The sequence below is a fragment of the Canis aureus genome, chromosome 10, assembly GCF_053574225.1.
Source record: "Canis aureus isolate CA01 chromosome 10, VMU_Caureus_v.1.0, whole genome shotgun sequence".
In the NCBI taxonomy this organism is placed as follows: Eukaryota; Metazoa; Chordata; class Mammalia; order Carnivora; family Canidae; genus Canis; species Canis aureus.
Genome location: NC_135620.1, coordinates 72,423,475 through 72,445,179, shown reverse-complemented (window position 1 = coordinate 72,445,179; position 21,705 = coordinate 72,423,475). Strand labels below are relative to the sequence as shown.

Below are 21,705 nucleotides of genomic sequence, written 5' to 3'. Positions count from 1 at the left end.
AAGGTTATATGGCTGGTAGGGGGCATAGCCTCTGTTTGAACCCAGTTTTAATTAGATCCAAACTCTGAGCTCAACACCTGTCTCCCTTGAGTAAGGGGCATGAAATCTCAATAAATTCACCAAAGTAGAAATTATGCAAGCTTTATTCTGAGACTAGAATGCAGTATTATTACATATTAATAGCAATCTAGCTAGTAGATGAATGTCTCTACTTGAAAACTAAAAAACAAAAACAAAAATAAAAACAAAATGTCTAAGCAACAGTTGGGTGAAGAAAAAAAAATCAAACTCAAATGACCACTTCTTTAGAAATGAGTAGGAGCAGGAAAGCTGCATATCAAATTCATAGAATATAGGCTAAGCAATCAGAAGCCCCATGGCATTTATTGAGAAGCAAGGCAGATTGAAAATAAACAAAATAAAGCATCCAAATCAAGAAGCCAGAAAAAGAATTATAAAGCAAAGTCAAAGAAAGCAGCAGGAAGGAATTAATACAAATAAAAGCTGAAATAAATGAAATAGAAAAAAAAAAGAGAGAGGGGCTCATCAATAAAATGCAAAAACCTGTTCAAATGACAGAGAGAGAGAGAGAGAGAGAAAACACAAATAAACACATTAAGAATGAGCTAGGGACATAACCATGGAAGCACAGAAGATAAAACAAATTTAATGAGAATCCTATGTACAACTTTATACCAATAAATTTGAAAGTCTTGATAAAATGCATTATTTTCTAAGAAAATGTAAATTACCAAGTTTGAGTCATGATGGTGTAGAAAGTCTAAACAGAGAGATAACATAAAATAAAATGATCAGAGAACTGAATATCTACAATTGAAAAGAAGACATGAACTCACAGGATTTATAGGCAGGTCCTATCAAATCATTAAGGAATGCATAACCACTATCTCATATAAACTGAACCAGAGAAAGAAAATAAAAGGGCAGTTTTCTAATTTATTCTAAAATCCTGGCGAAGTTCTAATACCCAAACTTGGCAAATGTATCCTCATCCATCTAGAAAAATCTGGTAGATGTGTTAGAACTGATGAGCTCCTTATGTGGTAGGATGAAAAATCAAGCCACAGAAATCAGTAATAGCTTTCCTCAATATCAGCAAAAACTAACTAGAAAATATAAGGGAAAACATAAGTGAAAAACGGATCCTATTCCTGGAGTGGAAGACATTGTAATAATAGCAGCCATTACCAACTGTATGCTTGGGCACCCCAAATTCCAGAGGTTTATCCTCAGAATGGCTTTGTGAGATGGGACCCACTTATAGGTAAGCAAAGGAAGTATAGAGAGGTTAAGCGTTTTGTCCAAGGCCACACAGTCAATAGGAGAAGCGATCAGGATTTGGCCTCTAGTGGTCTGGATCCAAAATGCATGTCTATAAACTCTGGAGCATCTTATGTTGCATAAATACCTGTGAATAAGCTCCAACGCGATATGTGCAAGACAAGACTTTCATGACCAGAAGTCTAAAACTTCAGTGCAGGTAATAAAGGAATACTTTATATATGGAGATGCAAACTATGTTTCTGAATTAGAAAACTTGCAACTGTAAAGATGCTAGGATGTGATAAAGTAGGTTGCGGTAACAAAGGAAGGTGCTCAAGCCGGAAGCTTGTACACAGAAGCTTATTGTAAGCTTTCCCTGCGAGATCCATTGTGATCGAAGCAACCCTCTTCCGTCCCACAGTGTGCATTCGGAGCATGTGGTCTCCAAGCTCCGTAGCAAGAGGAGAGAAGGCTTGGGAATCATACAGGGTGTCTTGAAGGGCTGAGACTGGTAGCAATTTATATCACATCAGCACAGATTTCATTATTCAGAATTCCGTCACATGGTCCCTCTAGCTCAACTGCCAGAGAGATGATTGGATGTATGCAGAGTCTACACTGCATATCCAGGAGGAAGACCCAGGCTGGTGAGCAGAAGACATGGTCTCCGCCACAGTTGGTGGAATTGCCTAGCACAGAGTTGACTCCCTCTATATATCTCTAACAGGAAAAAGAAAATTAAATCTTCCCCAAACTGGTCTACAAATTCAATGCAATATGACCCAAAATTGGACTTGGGATTTTTTTTTTAAGATTTTATTTATTTATTCATGAGAGACATTCAGAGAGAGAGACACACACACAGGCAGAGAGAGAAGCAGGCTCCCTGCGGGGAGCCCAATGTGGGACTCGATCCTGGGACCCCAGGATCATGCCCTGAGCCGAAGGCAGATGCTCAACCGCTGAGCCACCCAGGTGTCCCCCACTTGGGTTTTATATACAATTTGACAAGTCAACTCCAAAATTCATTTCAAGGGAAAAATAGTAAGAGCAGTGAGGAAGTTTTGAGATAGAAAATCAGTGTTTATGATGGGGAGGAGACTTATTTTATTGTATCCAAACCGTGCTGTACAGCCACAATAATTCAAGTAGCATAGAATTATTGCAGGAATATACAGACCACTAAATAGCAAGAGTTCCAACCGTGTGTACAGGGTATGCATAGTGATTTAGTATATGACAAAATAGCATTTTACATTAGCTAGTGAACCAGATGGACCCTCCAGGTAATGGTTACTCATTTTAAAAATAATTAAGTTAAAATAATCACTCCCCCATGGGCAAAATTAAATCGATACAGATTAAAAAGCCAAAGATGAAAAAAACTCATATAAATACTAAAATAAAATACAGAAATGTGTTTTATCATCTTGTGGCTTCCTAAGCAATGCGCCAAATTCAGAAGCAATGAAGGGCCAGGATTGAGAGGTTGTAAGATAACAAAACTAAGATTAAAATACAACTACGGGGCACCTGGGTAGCTCAGTCAGTTAAGGGTCTGCCTTCGGCTCAGGTCATGATCCCGGGGTCCTCGGATCTGGAGCCCTGTGTCGGGCTCCCTGCTGATCAGGGAGTCTGCTTCTCTCTCTCCTTCTGCTGCTCTCCCTGCTTGTGCTCTCTCTCTCTCTCTCTCTCTGTCAAAGAAATAAGAATCTTAAAAATAAATAAATAAAATACAAGTACAGAGTAGAGGAAAATTTCAATATATATGGAAGGCGAAGGATAACTATCCAGAAAATATGCAAAGTGTATACAAGCCAGTAAGGAAAAAGACAAGTATCACAATAAAAAAATAAAAATAAAAATAAAAAAATAAATAAAAAAAAAATGATCAAAGCATATGGATGGACAAGCTACAGAAGAAGAAGTACCTATGGCTGTGACATGCAACGGTGGTGGACCTCAGCAATAATCAGGGAAATGCAAACCAAAACCAAATTGAGTTGGGGTGCCTGGGTGGCTCCATTGGTTGAGCGTCCAACTCTTGATTTCAGCTCAGGTCCTGATCTTAGGGTTGTAGAATCGTGCCCCATGTCTGGCTCTGTGCTTGACATGGAGTCTGTTTGGGATTCTTTCTTTTCTTCTGTACCTCCTCCAGTCTCTCTCTCTCTCTCTCTCTCTTGTTCTTGCTTAAATAAGTAAAGGAATAAGAGAAAGAAAGAAAGAAAGAAAGAAAGAAAGAAAGAAAGAAAGAAAGAAAGAAAGAAAGAAAGAAAGAAGAGAAAGAAAGAAAGAAAGAAAGAAGAAAGAAAGAAAGAAAGAAAGAAAGAGAAAGAAAGAGAAAGAAAGAGAAAGAAAGAAAATATTTTAAAAGATGAATTATTTTTCCCATCCCAGATTGGTAATAATGAACATGAAAGATATGGGGAAATGGGCTATCTCATTCATCAGTGATGGGATTGTAAACTGGTAGATGCTCTACAGACAGCCATTTAGTAAATCGACCAAAATTTTAAAATTCATATACCATTGACTCAGCAATCCCTTTTCTAAGATTTTTTTAAAGAAACATATGCATGTGCACAATGATACATGTGCAAAGATCTTCATTATGACACCATTTGCAATACCAATGGCTATAAACAACCAAGATGCCCATCAATAAAGATTAGCCCAAAGCACTAGGGTACACTTACACTAAGCAATGCCAAGTAACCATCAGAAAGACACATATGAATACTGATTTGAAGAGATCTCTAAGAAATAGTATTAGGTACAAATGCAGTACTTATAACGATGCATGGTGTACTTAAGAGTTTGCTATGTAATATAATTTTTATTATACACATGATATTGTATTTCTAAATGCATTGGAAAAGCCCTAGAAGAATATATAATAGTTAACAATGATGACTACTGAAATGGGAAGTGAGCATATGTGAGGAGTGGGAATGAACCTCCACATTTCACTCTATAGACTTTGATAATGTTTAATCATCTACAACAAAAGTAGGTATTCACAGGTGCACATGTGTGTGTGAAAACAGAAAGTTCTACTTCAGTAAACCTTTTTTTTTTTAAGATTTTATTTATTTATTCATGAGAGAGGCTGAGACACAGGCAGAGGGAGAAGCAGGTTCCTCGTGGGGAGCCCGATGTAGGACTCGATTCCTGGACCTGGGATCACGCCCTGAGCCGAAGGCAGACCCTCAACCCCTGAGCTACCCAGGCATCCCAGGAAACCAGTTCTCATATTTGCTGGGAACCTCCTAGGGTAAATGGATGAAACTAGACTTTATTAAAAACTTACCATATAATTTGTCCATTCATACAACCCGTATCATCTGTACTCCAACTTTACCAAGGGAGAGTTTAATTATATTTGACAAATGCAAAAGGAAGGCGGAATAGACTTGATGAGGGAACCAGGACAGGCTTTCTTCCAAGATCTTTCCACTGTACTCAGGCAGGTGCAGGGAAGCATGAGAAAGATAGTGCATCTGTGCAACACACTGGAGGTTAGAAGAGAACAAGGGAAGAGTGACAACTTCCTGTGTGAGATGTCCCTGGCCTCTCACTAGAGTGATCTTGGGTCAGGTTTTCAGATCTGCCTCTTTACTTCCAGTCTCCAGTTGGGTTCCATGTCTCTAACATCAGCTACTGGTTCCTTCAACCTAGAAATATTTTCACCCCAAACTATCTCACAGAGCCTCTCCCTTCTTCCATACGAGCACCTGAGTATCTCTGCAGTCAGACTCAATAGATTTTTCGCTCTATATCCTAGAAAAAAAGGCAAATAATAGGCTGTCTGCTTTCTACTGCCTCCACCCGGCTCAGGCTAACCAGGGTCATGTCACGCAAATAGAAACGGGGGTGCCTTTGTTGCTAACCGGACCTGAATTTGAACGCCACGTCGCCACTTGCTCACAGTGTGTGACATGCTTCATACTTCTTGGTTCCTCATTTTGATTCTGGGTAAAGCATGAATGATGAAATTACTTGTTCTCATGGTTAAGAAAATAAATATACAAAGTACCCCTGGCAAGTATATGCTCAGTAAACACCACCATTGCCACCATTACTGTAATTATTTTGTGAAATACCTTGCAATTCCTGTTTTTGCAGCCAGTGTGTCATAGGGCCTTGTAGCAGCCTAGGGAATTAATATAGGAGAAGAGTTTCTACCCCATTTTGCAATTGAGGAAGCTGAAGATCAAATAAGTTAAATGACTTGCTGGGGTTCACAGAGGTCCAAAGGAGCAAAGGTGACATTTATACAAGTTTTTTCAGTTGAGCAACCTGTTCTCTTGTGTGTCTTATCTATTATGTGTACCCTATTCCCAGTGCCTAGCAAAGGAACATAGACAGGTAGACACTAAAAGAATTCCAGTTTCTGGATTGATTTTTCAGAGGCCTCAGACCTCTGTTTCCTCCCCTTCCCCATGCCTAAGAGATATTTTTTTTTTTTCACTGCAAACATCCCCAAATAGCAAATATTATTTCCACATCCTATTCCAATGCCTGTTTGGTCCATAGAGGAGGACCTGTTTGGTCCTGGCCTCAGAGGCATGTTAAGGGCCCTTCTGCTGTTATGATTGGGTAGTTAGAGGCCTACAGAGGCTGCTCACCTTGCTAATTGAGCAGAAGCAGTGGCTGCAGGTCCGTGAGCTGTCTGTGGTCCTGGAAGGATCACCTCTGAGTTACAAGGGCAATAACAACCTTGTTTTTGCTACAGTCTTCAACCTTAGTCGACAGATACACTGGGAATAGATTTTGGTTCAAGGAACTCGTTGATAATTCCCTGTGAATTGGTCTGTCATGCTTTTTAAAGTCTGTGTGTTCATGGAAAACAGTTTTTAAATTTGCTTTGTGTGTAGATGTGCACTGTGGTTTCCCCCTCGACTCTTCCAAAATGTCACAAATGACTTTCCCTGAATTTACCAATTTGCAGGATTAATGTGCTTCTCTCTAGACACCTGTGCCCTAGATAGATTCCAGCCAGAATAGCTGTCTCCATTCCTAAACTCTGACCTGTTTTGCAGGCAAAAGAGGCCTTGGTTGTAGGTCACCCACAATGGGGGCATCCAGCATGCGGAGCTAACTCTCGGCTCTGTTTTATCATGCAGTTGTGTGGAGGAGTACAAGCTGGCTCCTGATGGAAAATCCTGCCTAATGCTCTCAGATGTCTGCGAGGGCCCCAAATGCCTCAAACCTGACTCCAAATTCAACGACACCCTCTTTGGAGAGATGCTACATGGTTACAACAACCGGACCCAGCATGTGAACCAAGGCCAAGTCTTCCAGATGACCTTTAGGTATGGGGCAGACACTTGCACTTCACTGGAGGGATTATTCACCCAAAATCTGGGCCGGGGGAGGAAGCCATGGGCATCATGGAAATGAATTCTGTTAGACTGGCCAGCATCTCCCCAGGCTTACCAATGTCTATCTGATGAAGTGTGAGAACTCAGCAAAATTCATTCCGTGAGGTTGCTTTCCCACTGACCTAGTCCTTATTTATCCTGCCCTTCCATTTCTCTAACTCTATCCACATTTTTTAAAATTCAGTCTTAAATCATTCTGTAAGTACAGTTAATGGAATTTTAAAATGTTTAAATTAATCTTTCAGTCTATTAAAAAGTAAGTATCCTATGTAGGCTATTCAGGCAGTTCAAAAATAAAGACATTTAATGAAGTAGAAAATAAAATTCCCATCACCCAGAAATACCCAGAATTAACATTTTCCTGAACATTCTTAAAATGCCTCTCTCTCCTTTCTGTCTGCACGCACATGCACGAACAGACACACACACACTCACACTCACACTCACACCATATCTCAGTAGATCTGTTTAGAAATTGCTGTTTTTTGCTCAACAATATGTCAAAAACCTCATTCTCTATTAATAAATATAGAGGTACCTGTGAAATTAAAAGATAAGGCTACTCTCATATGAGAGCAAACAGAATAGGGAATGGGTTGGCTAAATTATATGAAGATTAGACATGCAGTCTCATTATTAAAGGCTCCCTGGGAGAGTCAAAGAAGCTGGATTTATTCATGCTTCAAAATCTGAAGAACCATAAGATGGTAGAGTGAGAGGAATTGTTCCATGTATAAGAAATGATTATTTTTTAAAAATAAACTGTACTTTTAGACAACGTTGCATGAAAATGTAATAGGATATTATCACAAAGCAGGGTTCAACCCAGCATTTGAGGTCATCTCAACAGAAGTCAGAATTGGGAAGGAATGTCACGTCACCATTATCATCATCATCATCATCATCCCCTTTCCATCACCTAATTAATAATAGTGGAATTTATAATAGGAATGATACTAATGACCATTATTTATTAAGAATTACTCCATGTCAGACTCTTTATCAAGTATTTTTGGTAATAATAATAATAGTGATGATGATGATGATGGCATTCAGCACAAGCTGAGGACATTCTAAGCACTTGCCATCTATTAATTTGATCCTCGCAATGGCCCTGGGAAACAGGGGCTCTTGTCATCCCCTATGTACAGATGAGAAATGGAAATGTTAAGTGGCTCTCCCAAACCTCCCTTCTAGGAAGTGAGAGAGCCAGGATAAAACCATTTTAGCTTCATTACCAAAACCCTTTGAGGCACCATGACCTCAATTTTCTAGCTGAGAAATCCCCACCAGAGAGGTAAAATGACTCTCCCAAGGTCACCATCCAATGAGAGGCAGAGTAAAGAATCAGTTGTAAATCTGGCTGATTCCCAAGCCTTGCTCTTGTCTTTTAAGCCAACATACCTCATCACTTCCCATTTTATAGAACAAGGATGGAAATGTGAATTCCTTAAAACCATTCACTTATGTAGTTATCACATGCTGCTTGAGCATCTACTAGGTCCCAGGTACTGTGCTGGTTACTTGAGATACAATGAAAAATGAGATAAAAGTGGCCCAAGACCCTGTGGTGCTTTGGTACTGTGTGTGTGTGTGTGTTTGTAAACTTATGTACTTATTTAATTTGTGGGAGGTGCTATGAAATAAAGGAACACTGTTGTTCCAAGATAGCAATTAACCGTAGGATCTAAATTAGTTAGAGCACAGTAGTAGGTGTGCATCTCCTGGCTTAGAAAGCAATAATAAGACTTTGGAGTCTACTTTCCAGATGAAGTGTTGTTTAACTAATACCTGGAAGGTAAGTGGGACTTATTAGCACCGAGAAAGGTTTCAAGCAGAGACAGATGTCCTAAGCAGGAAAAGAACATGTTTGGCTTTAAGAAATTAAGAAGTCTGGTGTGGTTTTGGCCGAGTAAGTAAGGGAAGAATGGTGGGAGGTGAAGCCAGAACAGTATATAGAGGCAGATCATGGGGGTCTTGCAGGTCAAGTCTGTATTCTAACAGCAAATGGGAGAACCTAAAATGATTGAAGACGTGGAGCATGCCATGGTCGCATTCATTTTTCAACCTCAAGGTGGCTGCATGGAAGTGGATTGCAATGAGGATGGCATGGGAAAGTGTGGAATGGGGACTCAATTATGGACTTATTGTGAAAGCCACATCAAAGTGTTGGATGATGGGAACAGTTTGGAGAAAAAGGGGGATTTTGTAAGATAGTTGTGAGGCATGGTACACCATGGCCAGTGAGAAGTGGTAGGCAGAGGGTAGTGTTGAGGGAGGATTTAGGGGTAATAGGAGTGACGGGTAGCTACACAGCAATTTAGTAGCAGAGTTGAGTCCTGCAAATCCCAGCGACGTTTCCTCTCTACCACGCAGATGCTCAAACAGCAGCAGAGTGCTACTTTATTGGAAAAACCTGGGAGAAACTTAAGGCCAATCCAGACGAACTTCTCAATACTGAGAGTCACAGTGCTGACTTCCTATAGTTTTAAGACTCTTTGAAACTGTCTTGAGCATCATAATGGATAAAATAATGCTGTGTGGAATCCAAAAGAAAGAAAAATCCCTTGTTTTTGAGAAGGGGATTTATAGACTTGCACAACGACACACACAATTGACAAAAATATATGGAAATTTAATTTGCAAAGCAGTGTTCCAGTAGTTTTCAAAGAATTTCCGTGTGAAGCCTTTTGAGAAGAATTAGAAGGAATGATAAGGGGTTTCTCAGAGGGTGAGGGTTATGAACTGGAGTTTGAAGTGATAGCAAAGAACAGTGTCTCTTGGGAGGGATAACAGCTGGGAGGGCATTTTCTTGTCTAGGAAGGAGTCTGTAGAAGCAGAGACAGAGATGAGCAGGTGTGGGGAATAAGCAGAACAGATCTCCAAGTAGACCCAGCTCCAAATCTGGCCCCACCTCTGACAAGCACAGCCCTACTGCCTCCTGTTTACTTTCTTAATAAAGATTTTATTTCTTTATTAGATGGAGAGCATGAGCAGGGGCAGAGGGAGAGGCAGAAGGAGACTCCCTGGTGAACAGGGAGCCCAACACAGGGCTCAATCCCAGGACCCTGGGATCATGAACTGAGCCAAAGGCAGATGCTTAACCCACTGAGTCACCCAGGCACCCCATATTGCCTCCCATATAAGAAGAGGTATTATATCAGATTCCGGCCCTGTGATGGGCATATTGCATTTTTTATGTAGTTTGATTTCTCACAGCAGTTATCAGACTGGCTGGCATGTGATAAGTGGTCAGATGTGCTAGTTCTCATTCTCTCTTGGGAAGATTAGCTTGGTACAAAAGAAGGATCCAAACTCGGTAGGAAGATGCTAGGTCCAAAGGAGATTCATGGGACCCCAGATCTCATTTACATATGGGGAAGGGACTTGGCCAAGGTCACAAAACAGGTCACTGCAGAGCAGAGCTAGTTCATGCCCTCAGATCAGATCCCAGCATGCTTGCCTTTCTACTACCAACAAACAGGTCATTAAGAGGGAGCATGGTGTCTTACAGGCCGTCCTGGAAGTCTTCTGGCTCAGAGAGTTTTAACCCCATCAGGAATCCTCATTCTGCTTCACTCTGCTCATTGTTCCCAACCCTTCAATCTTGGGCTGTTTCTAAATAGCCACCAATCTGTGTCTGCCTTGATTTGCTCGGTGAAAAGAGTATAGTGAACAGACCACATTTTCTCTTTTGACAACAGCCTCAAGATATCAGGAACTCCTCAGACCTCCATTGTGTTTGAGCAGCCCATTTCACATACGCTCTCTTATCCTTGGCTTCAGTTAGACTTTCTTTACAATTATTTCCATCCTTAGACCATGTCACCTCTTGGAGCCACCTGCTAAGGCAGTGGACTTCCCATGGTGGGAAGGTGAGTGGCTTCTGATGAATCTAAATTTATCCCTTTCAAGTCTCCCTCACTGAGCCTCAGACAGGGAGGAAGCTGCGGCTCCTTTGTCCTCCGTGCTCTACAAGGCAGGCCTGCAAAATTTCCATTTCTCACCTCTTCTCTGCTCCTTTTTTCTCTCTCCTCCAAGTAATCTTCGGTCCAGCCCTCCAGAGTAGCCAGCAGGCCCCCCACCAGCCGTCCTGCCATATGCCACATTTCCTGACAACTGGCTGGCCTGGGATTTCAAACTGTCTACCAGCTGGAGTCTTCTGCATGACAGCCACCATTCTGCTGTGTTCCCCTCCCTGCCCCTACCTCAACCCTCACACCTACCAACTGCTGATAGGAGACAGGTGTGCATTCTCCTTTCCTCTCTTGAATCTCCAAAAGAGCAACCTGGATTTCTGCTCTATTAAAGGCCTCTCATTTCAAGAATCTGAACTGGACTAGACTTAACAGTTAGTGTAGACATAACCCCTTATTGTACATGTAGAGAAACTGAGACCCAGGAAAGGATAGAACTTATCTAGTGCCCACCATGACCTGGGGCCCCTCTGAGACTCCAAGTTAGAGTCTGTGTCTCTCAAACCAGTGTTCTCTGGTTTCTGGTTTTGTTGTAAGGGATGTGTATCATTTCTTCCTATCCCTTTAACGGCATGGTCAGCAGAGAGGGAAGACTCAGGTTTCATAAGAGGGTGACTGGTTCTTAATTAAGGGGGGACAGTAGGGAAAAGCCACCCCCGAGCACATGATTCTGCAGGAACTTGATTCCATTGCTGGCCACCTTCCACATTGCCGTGTGGAGGCTGCAGTCTGCCCATGAGAGATGAGTGAGTGGAGATGCTTAGGACCCTGGCAAGCCTGGCACACACAATCCACTTGTGTGTGAGGATTAAATACACGAAGAGACCATACAGAAAGATAGAGATAGGGCAAGAGTGATAAGAAGAAGCAGTCAGAGCGACCAAGCAGGGATGAAAGGCGGAGGAGGTGGGAAGGTTTGCAGGAGAGACCTCAAGTGAGAGACAAAGAAGATAGAGCTCATCATCAAGTCACAGTAGAATTTATTGCCAGGACAGGTGGAGGTCATTTTAAGAACCTTGGTGGCCCCTGGAGAGAAGTCTGGCTTAGGAATCAGTTTGCTAATCAGATGGACATGGGTGGACATAAATCTCTGTGAAACTGTCAGGTTCTGTCCAAACACGAAGAGTCAAAGATTTCACTTCCGGATTCCTCCGGAACCTAGGAAGCAATGTCAAGCTCTGCTGGTTCCAATCTCTTTTGGTTCTCTGGGTTGGTCTTAATGACTCACGGAGGGTCACCGTCAGAATTTCCTCCTCTTAGCTCTCCATTAGTGAGGGAATGGGTAAAGACTGCTGGAGTGAGATAAACTCCTCAAAGGTTGCTGGTATTTGATGTTTTGTTTGTATTTCATTTCCCTCCCTCCCCTATCTTCCCCCATCCTACCTCGTTCCTGTAAAAAAGAAAGGTCAACTTTGGTTATAGATTGCATGGATTTAGATAAACATCAGGCAAGAGCTCTTACTGAGCCTGGGAGTCTCAGAAATTGCAGTGAGGAGCAGTTGCTTGGGAATGGGGGGCTGCACAAATTACAATTGTAGATTTTCCAAAAGCCTCATCGAAAATAAGATGGTTCTGTTGGCAGTAGCTATTTGCCCAAGGCCTTCAAGACTGACCTACAAAGAGCAGGAGGATCTCATGGACGGTTTGCTAGAAAGGCGCTCTTCAATCTGGCATGCTTATCGGATGTGCATATTGTACAGGATAAGAGGAAAGTTTTGGGTAAGATGTGGGATTGCAGGATGAGGCACCACCAGCCCACGCCTGGTGAGACAGAAGGGTTCTCTTTCAGCATCTGAGAAAAGCTGGCTTTTGTTAGTGGCACCCACTTGTTTCCCAGAGAGGGTCCTGAGTCACATCTTATTAAGTGGCCTCGACAGCTATTTTTCTAGTGCCTTCCTGGAAGATGGTTAATGATAGATGCTGCTTCTGAATCCTTCTCTTCCCTCTCTTCTCCCCCTCTCTTGCCCTCTGCGTTTAGCCAAGTGCGTTTTCACTACGTGCCAGATCCGGTATCACATACTTTATAGATTTTCTCATTTCTCAGTACCTATCACAAAATAGCCCTGAACAACTTGGTTTCCTAAAAAAAGGAAAGAAATATATCAGCCAGAATGTATTAGGCTGTGTTCCTATCACATGCCCTGCCCAGAATTGCAAGGGTGCCATTCATTCTGGCATTTGGGAATCCCAGCTGGCAGGAGCATCATCTTCATGTGCCCCCGTGGACACTGTGGTAGTGGGAACGAAATTTGGCTCTCATTACTTCCTCCCAGGAGTGACATTCTGCTCACATTGCATTGGTCACATCCAGTCCTGTGGAAACGGCACCCTTCAAAGTGTTGAGCAGGGACATGAAATCCTATCATGTGCTGAGAAGACCCAGAAATAAATGAGACATCAATACAATGCTCTACGCTGAGGTACACGTGTGGTGAGCCACCGGGCCTGGTAGTCCTGTAGCTATCACATGAGAGAACTCAAGTCTAACAGCAAAGCCCACCTAGCAGCACACCTTTCAGGATCCTAACATTCTCCCCTTTGACATCATCCCCCCAACAACTGTGATAAGACCCTCTAGTCTTTTTTTTTAATAATAAATTTATTTTTTATTGGTGTTCAATTTATCAACATACAGAATAACACCCAGTGCTCATCCCGTCAAGTGCCCCCCTCAGTGCCCGTCACCCATTCACCCCCACCCCCCGTCCTCCTCCCCCCCTTCCATCACCCCTAGTTCGTTTCCCAGAGTTAGGAAGGACCCTCTAGTCTTTTCTTGACCATTTTCTTCATTCAACTCCCAAAGAATCATCGACTTTATAGATGGATGAAACTCGGAGCACAGTCTCTACACTGCCCTCCTTTTGTGGATGAGATGCCTGGGCCTCACAGTGTTTCAGTGAATTACTTAAAATCATGTAACTAGTAAATGAATAATTCAGGCTTCCAGCTTCCAGTCTGCTGGGCTGCACTATATCCGCTCGGAAGGCTTAGAAACTTGTGATCCAACTCCCACACTATACAGATGGCAACATCAAGGTCAAGGTTCCACAGAGAATTAATGGTGGAGCCAGGGCTGGAAGCTGTTTTTCTGCAATTTCAGGTCTGGATGTTCTGTGATACACCACGATCGTATTATGACAAGATAAAGCAAAGGAGGCTGACAGTGGAGAGGTTATTAATTAGAAGTGGCATTAGCTTGTGATTTTCAGGGCGATTCCCAAGCCTCCCTATACAATGATATCCTAGCTTTTGGCAAAATCCTCAACTTGGCACCTGGAAACACAGCTGTATGCTACCCACCCTGGGGTCTACTGGTAAGACCTTGGAAGTGAGCTGAGGACAGAAATTAGAGGCTGGTTCAGAGCAGTTGAGGGGTGACTCTCCCTGGGGCCCTGACCCTTAGGCTGTCTGTAGAAGGATCTCTCGCTTTATCTCCATTTTCTCAAGGTTTTCGTACATATTCTGCAGGAGTCAAGGCCAGCATGTCCCATATACCAGAGGCCCTGAAATCCAAAAGCTCTTTCCATACATGTGCTGGCACTTCCTATTGGATCACCCTTGCTCATCCTCTCCTGATTTCTGTTGGCTTTTTCTATAAATTAAGGTTAGGGCAGAGTTTGGGTACAGACTGAGCAATATAGTCTCTTCCTATTCAAACCCGATCGCCACGGGCTTACTGAAGCTTTTCCTACTCACCGGATCCTAAGAGTCACCTAGGGCTGCACCAAGACCTACCAATTTATTTTCTCTTAAATGAAGGACCTGGGAAAATTAATTGTCATCATATTCCTGGGTGGTTCACATTGTCCGTTAATTTAGGGATATATTGGGCTGAGTGTCGAAGACGTCAGGCTCTAGAGTCTGAGTCTTAGCTTGCCACCTGCTAACTGTGTGACCTTGGGCACATGTGTTCAGTAAGCCTCAGTTTCCTCATCTCCACATTGGGAATAATGACAATACCCACTTTTTGATGTTTTGTGATGATTAAGTGGGATTGGCACCTATTGCATCCCTGTCCTCACCAGACAGGGAGGACCCAGGTGCCACAGGGGGCTGCCAGATAGAAACTGGAGGACTCTTAGTGACAAGGCCATCCCCATGTGCATGACTCTGCAGGAATTTGATCCCATTCCTAGCTGGGACCCAACACAAGGTGTCAGGGTGCCACCATGAGAAATAATGAGGTCTAAATCTCAAATCTACCGTTCCACAGCTGTGTGGCTTTCGACAAATCTCTTAACCTCTATGAACTTCAAGATCTTCAACTATAAAGTGGGGTTTTAACCTGAAAGTATCTTTTTTTTTTTTTTTTTAACCTGAAAGTATCTTCAGAGGGCTGTCAACTTCCTCTGACCAGTGCATTCTGGTGAATGCATTGCTTTGGCAAAATGCCAGGGTAGGGGCAGAAACACAGCCCTTCGTGCTCTGAGGGTCTATGGGAGGGGGACACCTCAGCCAGCAGTGTGGAATAAGTAGCAGGCCACGGTCACCTTCTCTTGGAAAGCCGTTATCTTTCCCATGTATTACCTGTACCCTATAGGGTAGCCTCCTTTGTTTTTGTAGGAATTACCTACAGGGAAATGCATCCAATCAGGAAGGTGGGTTTTATTTTTTATTTATTTATTTATTTATTTATTTATTTATTTATTTATTTATTTTTAATGATAGTCACAGAGAGAGAGAGAGGCAGAGACACAGGCAGAGGAAGAAGCAGGCTCCATGCACCGGAAGCCCGATGTGGGATTCGATCCCGGGTCTCCAGGATTGCGCCCTGGGCCAAAGGCAGGCGCCAAACCGCTGCGCCACCCAGGGATCCCGGAAGGTGGGTTTTAGATGCTCATGCCTGCTGTGTGGCATTTGATAATGGGCCAGGGCCTATGCCCAAAAGTTCTAGAGGTGTGGAGTGCTTCTGCATTAATATTAAAAATATATGACAAGTAGCTTACAAGTGGCCCTACCCTATAGGAAAGGATATGCATCCAAACACAATGAAGGTCAGCCCATAAGTCCCATGGTCTGCACATTGGTCTTGCTCACTTCCTACTTTTCCTTCTGGTAAATTTCCCAGGATCCTTAAGCATGATGGATACACTAAACTCTTTTTTCTTTACTTTTCAAAGCCTGACTTTAAGGGGTATAGACAGATATTTCTCCCACAACACGTGTGGACAGAGCAGGTTCACTGCCATACTTCTTACATGAGAAAACTGAAGCTCAGAGAGGTGAAGAATGGCATCCAAGGTCCTGCAGCTGGTACGTGATGGAGCCGAGAGTCACGGCCTGCCCTCTTCTCCACTCTATAGCCTCTAGATAATGTGTGCAAATGCACATACATATGGCTCCAACCAGATGATCCGCAAAGAGCAGGAAAGCAAGTAATAGGTCATCATCATTATTATACACAAAAACCCTAACCGAGGGTAGAACTTTTCCATGTGTCTGCTTATGGCCAGGATACAAGGCGCATGAAATACACTAGTAATTCTCAAACTCTAATATGCATACACATCGCCAAGGAACCCCGCTAAAATACAGGCTCTGGTTCAGTGGATTGCAGGTAAGACCTGAGACTCTGCTTTTCAAATGAGCTCCTGGACAGCTTTGCACAGCAAGGTGTTAAACTAAACTTTTCATGAGATGTGAGCCCAGGTTATGCTTGAGAATGGAGAAGGATTGTCGCTTCTCCATTTGCCAGTTAGAAGGCAAGAACTGAGTTTAGGGCCAGTGGCACTTAGAAGGCCATGCAGTACCAAGGAGTCTCCTTGCAGAGTGACCAAGCTCAGAGCCTGTATTTTGGATTTGCAGCAGCCCAGGTGACAATCCCGCCCTATCATCCAGCAGGCCCCTAGTGCACAATGTAGCACAACTTATTTTCTGCATCCACCCATCCGCTCTGCTTAGTGACGGGTATGGGATGCTCTCAGTGTCAGCCCCAGTGTGGGAGGCACTTACCCTGCGTCCAGTGTCCTGAAGCCATCCGTGGCTGCGCACCCAGATCGGAGCTGCCCGTGAAGAGATGACTTCCAGTTAGTGAGGACCCTATAATTCTTCCATCATTGGATGCCCAATGGGCTGGGCTGCAGTCAGCGTCAGGACACAGGTGGAAGCCAGACTCCTGAAAAAGTAATGAGAAATCCATTTGGGAGGGGACACTGGCCCCGGGTGAATCTTTATTATTCTTAAGTTCTTAGACAAAAATCTCATACCCTCAACACTCGTTAGTATAATTGGGGATAGGAAGAAAGCAGTAAAATTAAGACCTAGTGAAAGATGTTTTTTTATTTTTTTGCATGCGGGGAGCAGGGAATTGCAATCCGTTTTTAAACAAAGCCTCTCTAATCTCTCTCCCTAATTATAGTAAGAGAAGAAAGACAAATAGTCACTTTAATTAAAAAAAAATATATATATATATATATTCTCAATGTTCACATCTCTAAATATACCAAACATGGTCATTTTATGAGAAAAACAATTATATATAGCATATTTTGAATGCTCTCCAACTAACCTAAAAAAGTGTCTAGTTGGCTAAAGGTGCTAAAGCAACAGAACCAAGCAGGTTCATCTCACTTCTCCTCTCGCTTCTCCTTCCCCCTTTTTGTGTGTGTGTGTGTGTTTTTTTTTAATTCTCTGACTTCAAAATCCTTGACTCTGTTTTTTTTCTTTCTTTCTTTCTTTCTTTCTTTCTTTCTTTCTTTCTTTCTTTCTTTCTTCTTTTCTTTTCTTTTCTTTTCTTTTCTTTTCTTTTCTTTTTTTCTTTTTTCTTTCCTTTTTTTTTTTTTTTTTTTTTTTAAGGACAGGGAAGCCTCTCGGAACCATTGAGCCATCTAAGGTAGAGACAGTTTTTATAAAGAAGCACAATTTCGTTACACGAAAATGTAGGCAGTAACTCAGGCTGGCCCAAGTGCTCAAAAGGAAAAAAAGTCCATAGAGAACCTATGGAACAGATAAGGATAGATTGTAATTAGCACAGTAATTGTAATTAGCAGAGCAATTGTAATTAGCACAGTGATTGTTTGTTCATAATGGGTGCTTCCAAAGTGACTCCAGGCAGTTTGTTCTCTTAAGTATCTCTGCCATTTCCCTGGTGATCTTATTTACACTGCTAATGTACTAATGTGCTTAGCAATCTCTTTTATAAATAAACACTCCAAAGGTACAAGCCAGCCCAGCCCCTGGCCAAGCATTATGCATCCTTAATTAATGGAGTCCGCAACACCGAAATTTTACTATATTTGCATTATGTGTAGGCAACGTCGTCGGGAATATTACTCTCTGAAGAACTCACACCTCAGAAGTCATTTGCTGTTGCTCTTGTGGTTTTGTGAATTCCAGGAGGGAGTAAGGTGACCAGAGGACCGCACTTGAGGGCAGAGATTCCCGTCCTGGCTTTACCACTTGTTCTTATTTGTTATTTGGCAAGGTTTTGTGGAGCACCTGTGATATATAAGCTTTGAGGATGAAAAGATGAAGGAGGCAGTGCAGGTCCCTACCCTTACACAGAGGGGACCACTGGCCCTAGCATTGGTGTGGATGAGCAGAGGTAGGGAAGGCATCCTGCCAGCTGCCAGCTGAGACCTGGAAGATATGATTAAGTGTTAGCTAGGTGGGAGTAGGGGCATAGAGCATCTGCAGATGTGAACATCCAGGGGCCCGTGTAGAGGGTGAGGGAATGGGGTTATAGAGATAAACCATGGGGAAGGATGGGGTTATTTACACACCGCGGTAAAGGGACCATTAGGGGCCCTGAGACTTTGCAGGGTCTTATAACCTTCTGTGGCCAGTTTGCTCACCACTGAATCAGGGAGCATAATAATACCAACCCCGCGGGAGAATTATGGTGCGGAGGGAGAGGTGATGAGAAAAGTCAGGTTAAAATACTTTGTAAAGTGTAAAGACATGGGCAAACGTTAGTGACATTTTCCTAACATGAATCTAAGGATCTGTGAGATGCCACTTACCCTGAAATTTTGTGCTGGAGTGCACATCCTGGCACACTTGAGATCTTGTGAGATGCAAATTCACCAGCATTACTTTCTTTGTGTTCCTTCCAGAGAAATGAAAAAAGTAAGTCTATTCTAAGCTCACATTAATAAGCCTACGCATGTGTATCAAGAAAATTAATTTTTAGGGAAATATTTCCATTTCAGGGAGATGCCCTGAATAGAAATGTATTTAGTAACAATTCTAATGAAAGATATGATCACAGTTTATTGGATGTGAATTAATACAGAAAGCTCCAAGGGCAGTGACTGGGGTTTTATGTAACATCACCGCTGAATAATTTCTATTAATGATAATCTAGTGAAACACCTCAAAGGTGGCTTTTAAGAGTCTAAAATGAGCATTTATTTTTATGTCTCATCAGATCCTCAGAGGAACCCATTAAGTGGGCAATTAATTAGCAGGCATAAGCCAGGAGCCGAAGCTGCAGGCATTTGGTTAGCCCCGTCATGGTTAATTCAGTATATTCCTGACCGTGTTGCAAGAACCTCAATCCCCAAATCAGCTAGCTGCCGCTCCATTCTCTGTGAGGATCCTGGCACTTGCCGTGACCTTGAAGATACTTCAGCTTGTGTGGGGGTGCTTTGTAGAGTAGCAAGAAAGACATAGGATAAAGGGATTGGTCTTCCTTGCTAACTCATGGTTCAGAGAACTACAGTTGCACCAAAGTTGTAATACTAGAGTTACACCTACCAGTTTGTCTGAATTCCCAAACTATTTCTGAGGAGTTAGTGAGGACCCAGCCACTGGGAGTATACAAGCCCATAGGCAATCTTGCAGCTGTGTTTGCAAAGGAGGTGGAAACCTAGCTTGAAGTTAAACTAAATAGCAATTAAATTCTCCTTCAGCTGTGTGATTCAACTAATAAATATACACTGAGTACGTATCATGTGCCAGGTTCTGGAAATACTAGCCGAACAGGACTCACAGAGCCCAAAGTTGGTGTAAAGAGGAAAAGGATATAGGTTTTTATTGGTATTATCTAAGTTTGTGTGTCTTAACCTTTTCTTTCTTACTTTCTCAGAGACCTGGGAGCCATCTCTTTGAAATGTAATCTTCGAGAAAGATAAATACATTTGCAAATTCAGAATAACTCAATGTGCTGGACACACCCAGGGATCAAACTCTCCTCTTCCCTGCCCCCAAGTCCTCCGGTTCTTTCCCATCTACTCACCCCAGCCTCAAAAATCCTTCCGTCCTTTATCTCGATGGAATTGAGTGCAGGCCCTTCTCCCCTATTTCGATAGCCTTTAGTAAGGGCAGGTATCCAGATTATCTTAGTTTTTACGAATGTCCTTTTGTTCTGCTCTGAGAGTTTAACCAGTGCTGTGACTTTCAAAGTACTGGACGGTGTCAAACGGGCAAGGAAGACTTTATTCAAGGCTATTGCAACAGGGGAGAAAGGTCTGAACTCAATTCCATTCAGACAAAGGGCAGGAGGGTTTTTATGGCTGCAGTAAGCGACGGGGAAGGTACCGGATGACTTCAGGGGGAGGTTCACTAATGAAATATATCTTGCAAGTTGACTTATTCTGAACCCACGGGTGTATTTCTCTGCTACCATCCTTGGTGATTACATTTCAAAGAGATGACTTCCAGATCCTTGAGAAAGACATTCCTGGGTTGTAGAACTGGCCAGAGGTGTGTGTGTGTGTGTGTGTGTGTGTGTGTGTGTGTGTTAAAGATTTTAATGTTAAAGGTGCAGAGAAGGAATTTCCAGTGACACTTATCTAAAGCCAATAGTTTAAGAAAATATATGCGAGGGGCACCTGGGTGGCTCAGTGGTTGAGCATCTGCCCTCGGGTCAGGGCGTGATCCTGGGGTCCTGGGATCAAGTCCTGCATCAGGCTCCCATGAGGAAGCCTGCTTCTCCCTCTGCCTGTGTCTCTGCCTCTCTCTGTGTCTTGAATGAATGAATGAATGAATGAATGAATAAAAAGAAAATGGAGGTCAGGCACCTAGAGTCAGGAAGAAGCCTGTTTAAAGTTCGGTCAAGCTAAGGGGCTCTTAAGGCCAAGTTTAAGACTCTCCTGGGCTGTCTCCTGGGCTCCTCTTGGCTGCGACAATTTGGAAGACTTATATTTTTTTATACACGTCAAGTTCACAATGTTCAAAATCAAAATCAGCATAAAAGACATCCAGTAATAGTGTTAATTCTTTCCCCTGTCTACTTCCATCTCTTTTCCTCTATCTCTACCTCACTGGTACTCCTTTCTTGGGTATCTTTCCATTGTTGTTTTTTTTTTTTTCAATATAAATCCAAGCAAGTAATATTAAATATTATTCCTCTCCTTCCTTTCATAAAAGGTACACAAAGTATAGTGTTTTTTTTTTTTTTTTACTCCCTCCTCCACCTCTGCTTAGTGATCTCTTAAAGGTCTTTCCATAGATGATGAATTTTTTAAAAAAGACACAGAGAACATTCTGATGTAGGATTCCCATTGGTGCTACATGATGCCATCATGGAAAAAGTAGAGGGTCCAGAGAGGTGGAGGGAGCTGGGTTTTGTAGTTCTTTCTCTGGGACTAGCGTTTTGTTTTCTTGTTTTCTTAAGATTTTATTTATTTATTTATTCATGAGAGACACAGAGAGAGAGGCAGCGACACAAGCAGAGGTAGAAGCAGGCTCGATGCGGGGAGCCCAGTGTGGGACTTGATCCCGGGACCCCAGGATCACGCCTGAGCTGAAGGCAGATGCTCAACCACTGAGCCACCTAGGCGTCCTTCCTCCCCTTGGGTGATTGTGACTCACGCAGGTAACTTCTCCCTTCTCAGCCTAACCCCTTCATCTGTACAATGAGGTTCTTGTGTCTTGTTGTGTTGTTGTGGGACAACTAAGATAAATGTAAGGAGTTTAGTCCCAGTAAAAGTAATAGTAGCAGTAGTACTAGTAATAGTAACGAAAATAGCAGTACTTACCTTGTACCCATCACCATCCTGTCTGTCTTTAACCAAACCATTTACTGAGTGCCTGTTTATGTGAGTGCCTACTCACTGTTCTGGGAAGCCAGAAATACCACAGTGAACAAACTCCTAAAATCCCTGCCCTGGTGAGTT

At 42.7% G+C, this 21,705-nt stretch overlaps 1 protein-coding gene across 6 annotated transcripts in view; it reads left to right on the top strand.

The window, feature by feature from the left end:
* The window catches only part of ASTN2 (astrotactin 2), an 850,745-nt gene that overhangs the window by 540,509 nt on the left and 288,531 nt on the right, over positions 1–21,705 (top strand). For all 6 annotated transcript variants that reach the window (XM_077913090.1, XM_077913089.1, XM_077913088.1 and 3 more), the window contains one exon: positions 6,411–6,599. In XM_077913090.1, coding sequence (XP_077769216.1) covers positions 6,411–6,599 — 189 coding nt within the window. The remainder of the gene's footprint in view (positions 1–6,410; positions 6,600–21,705) is intronic.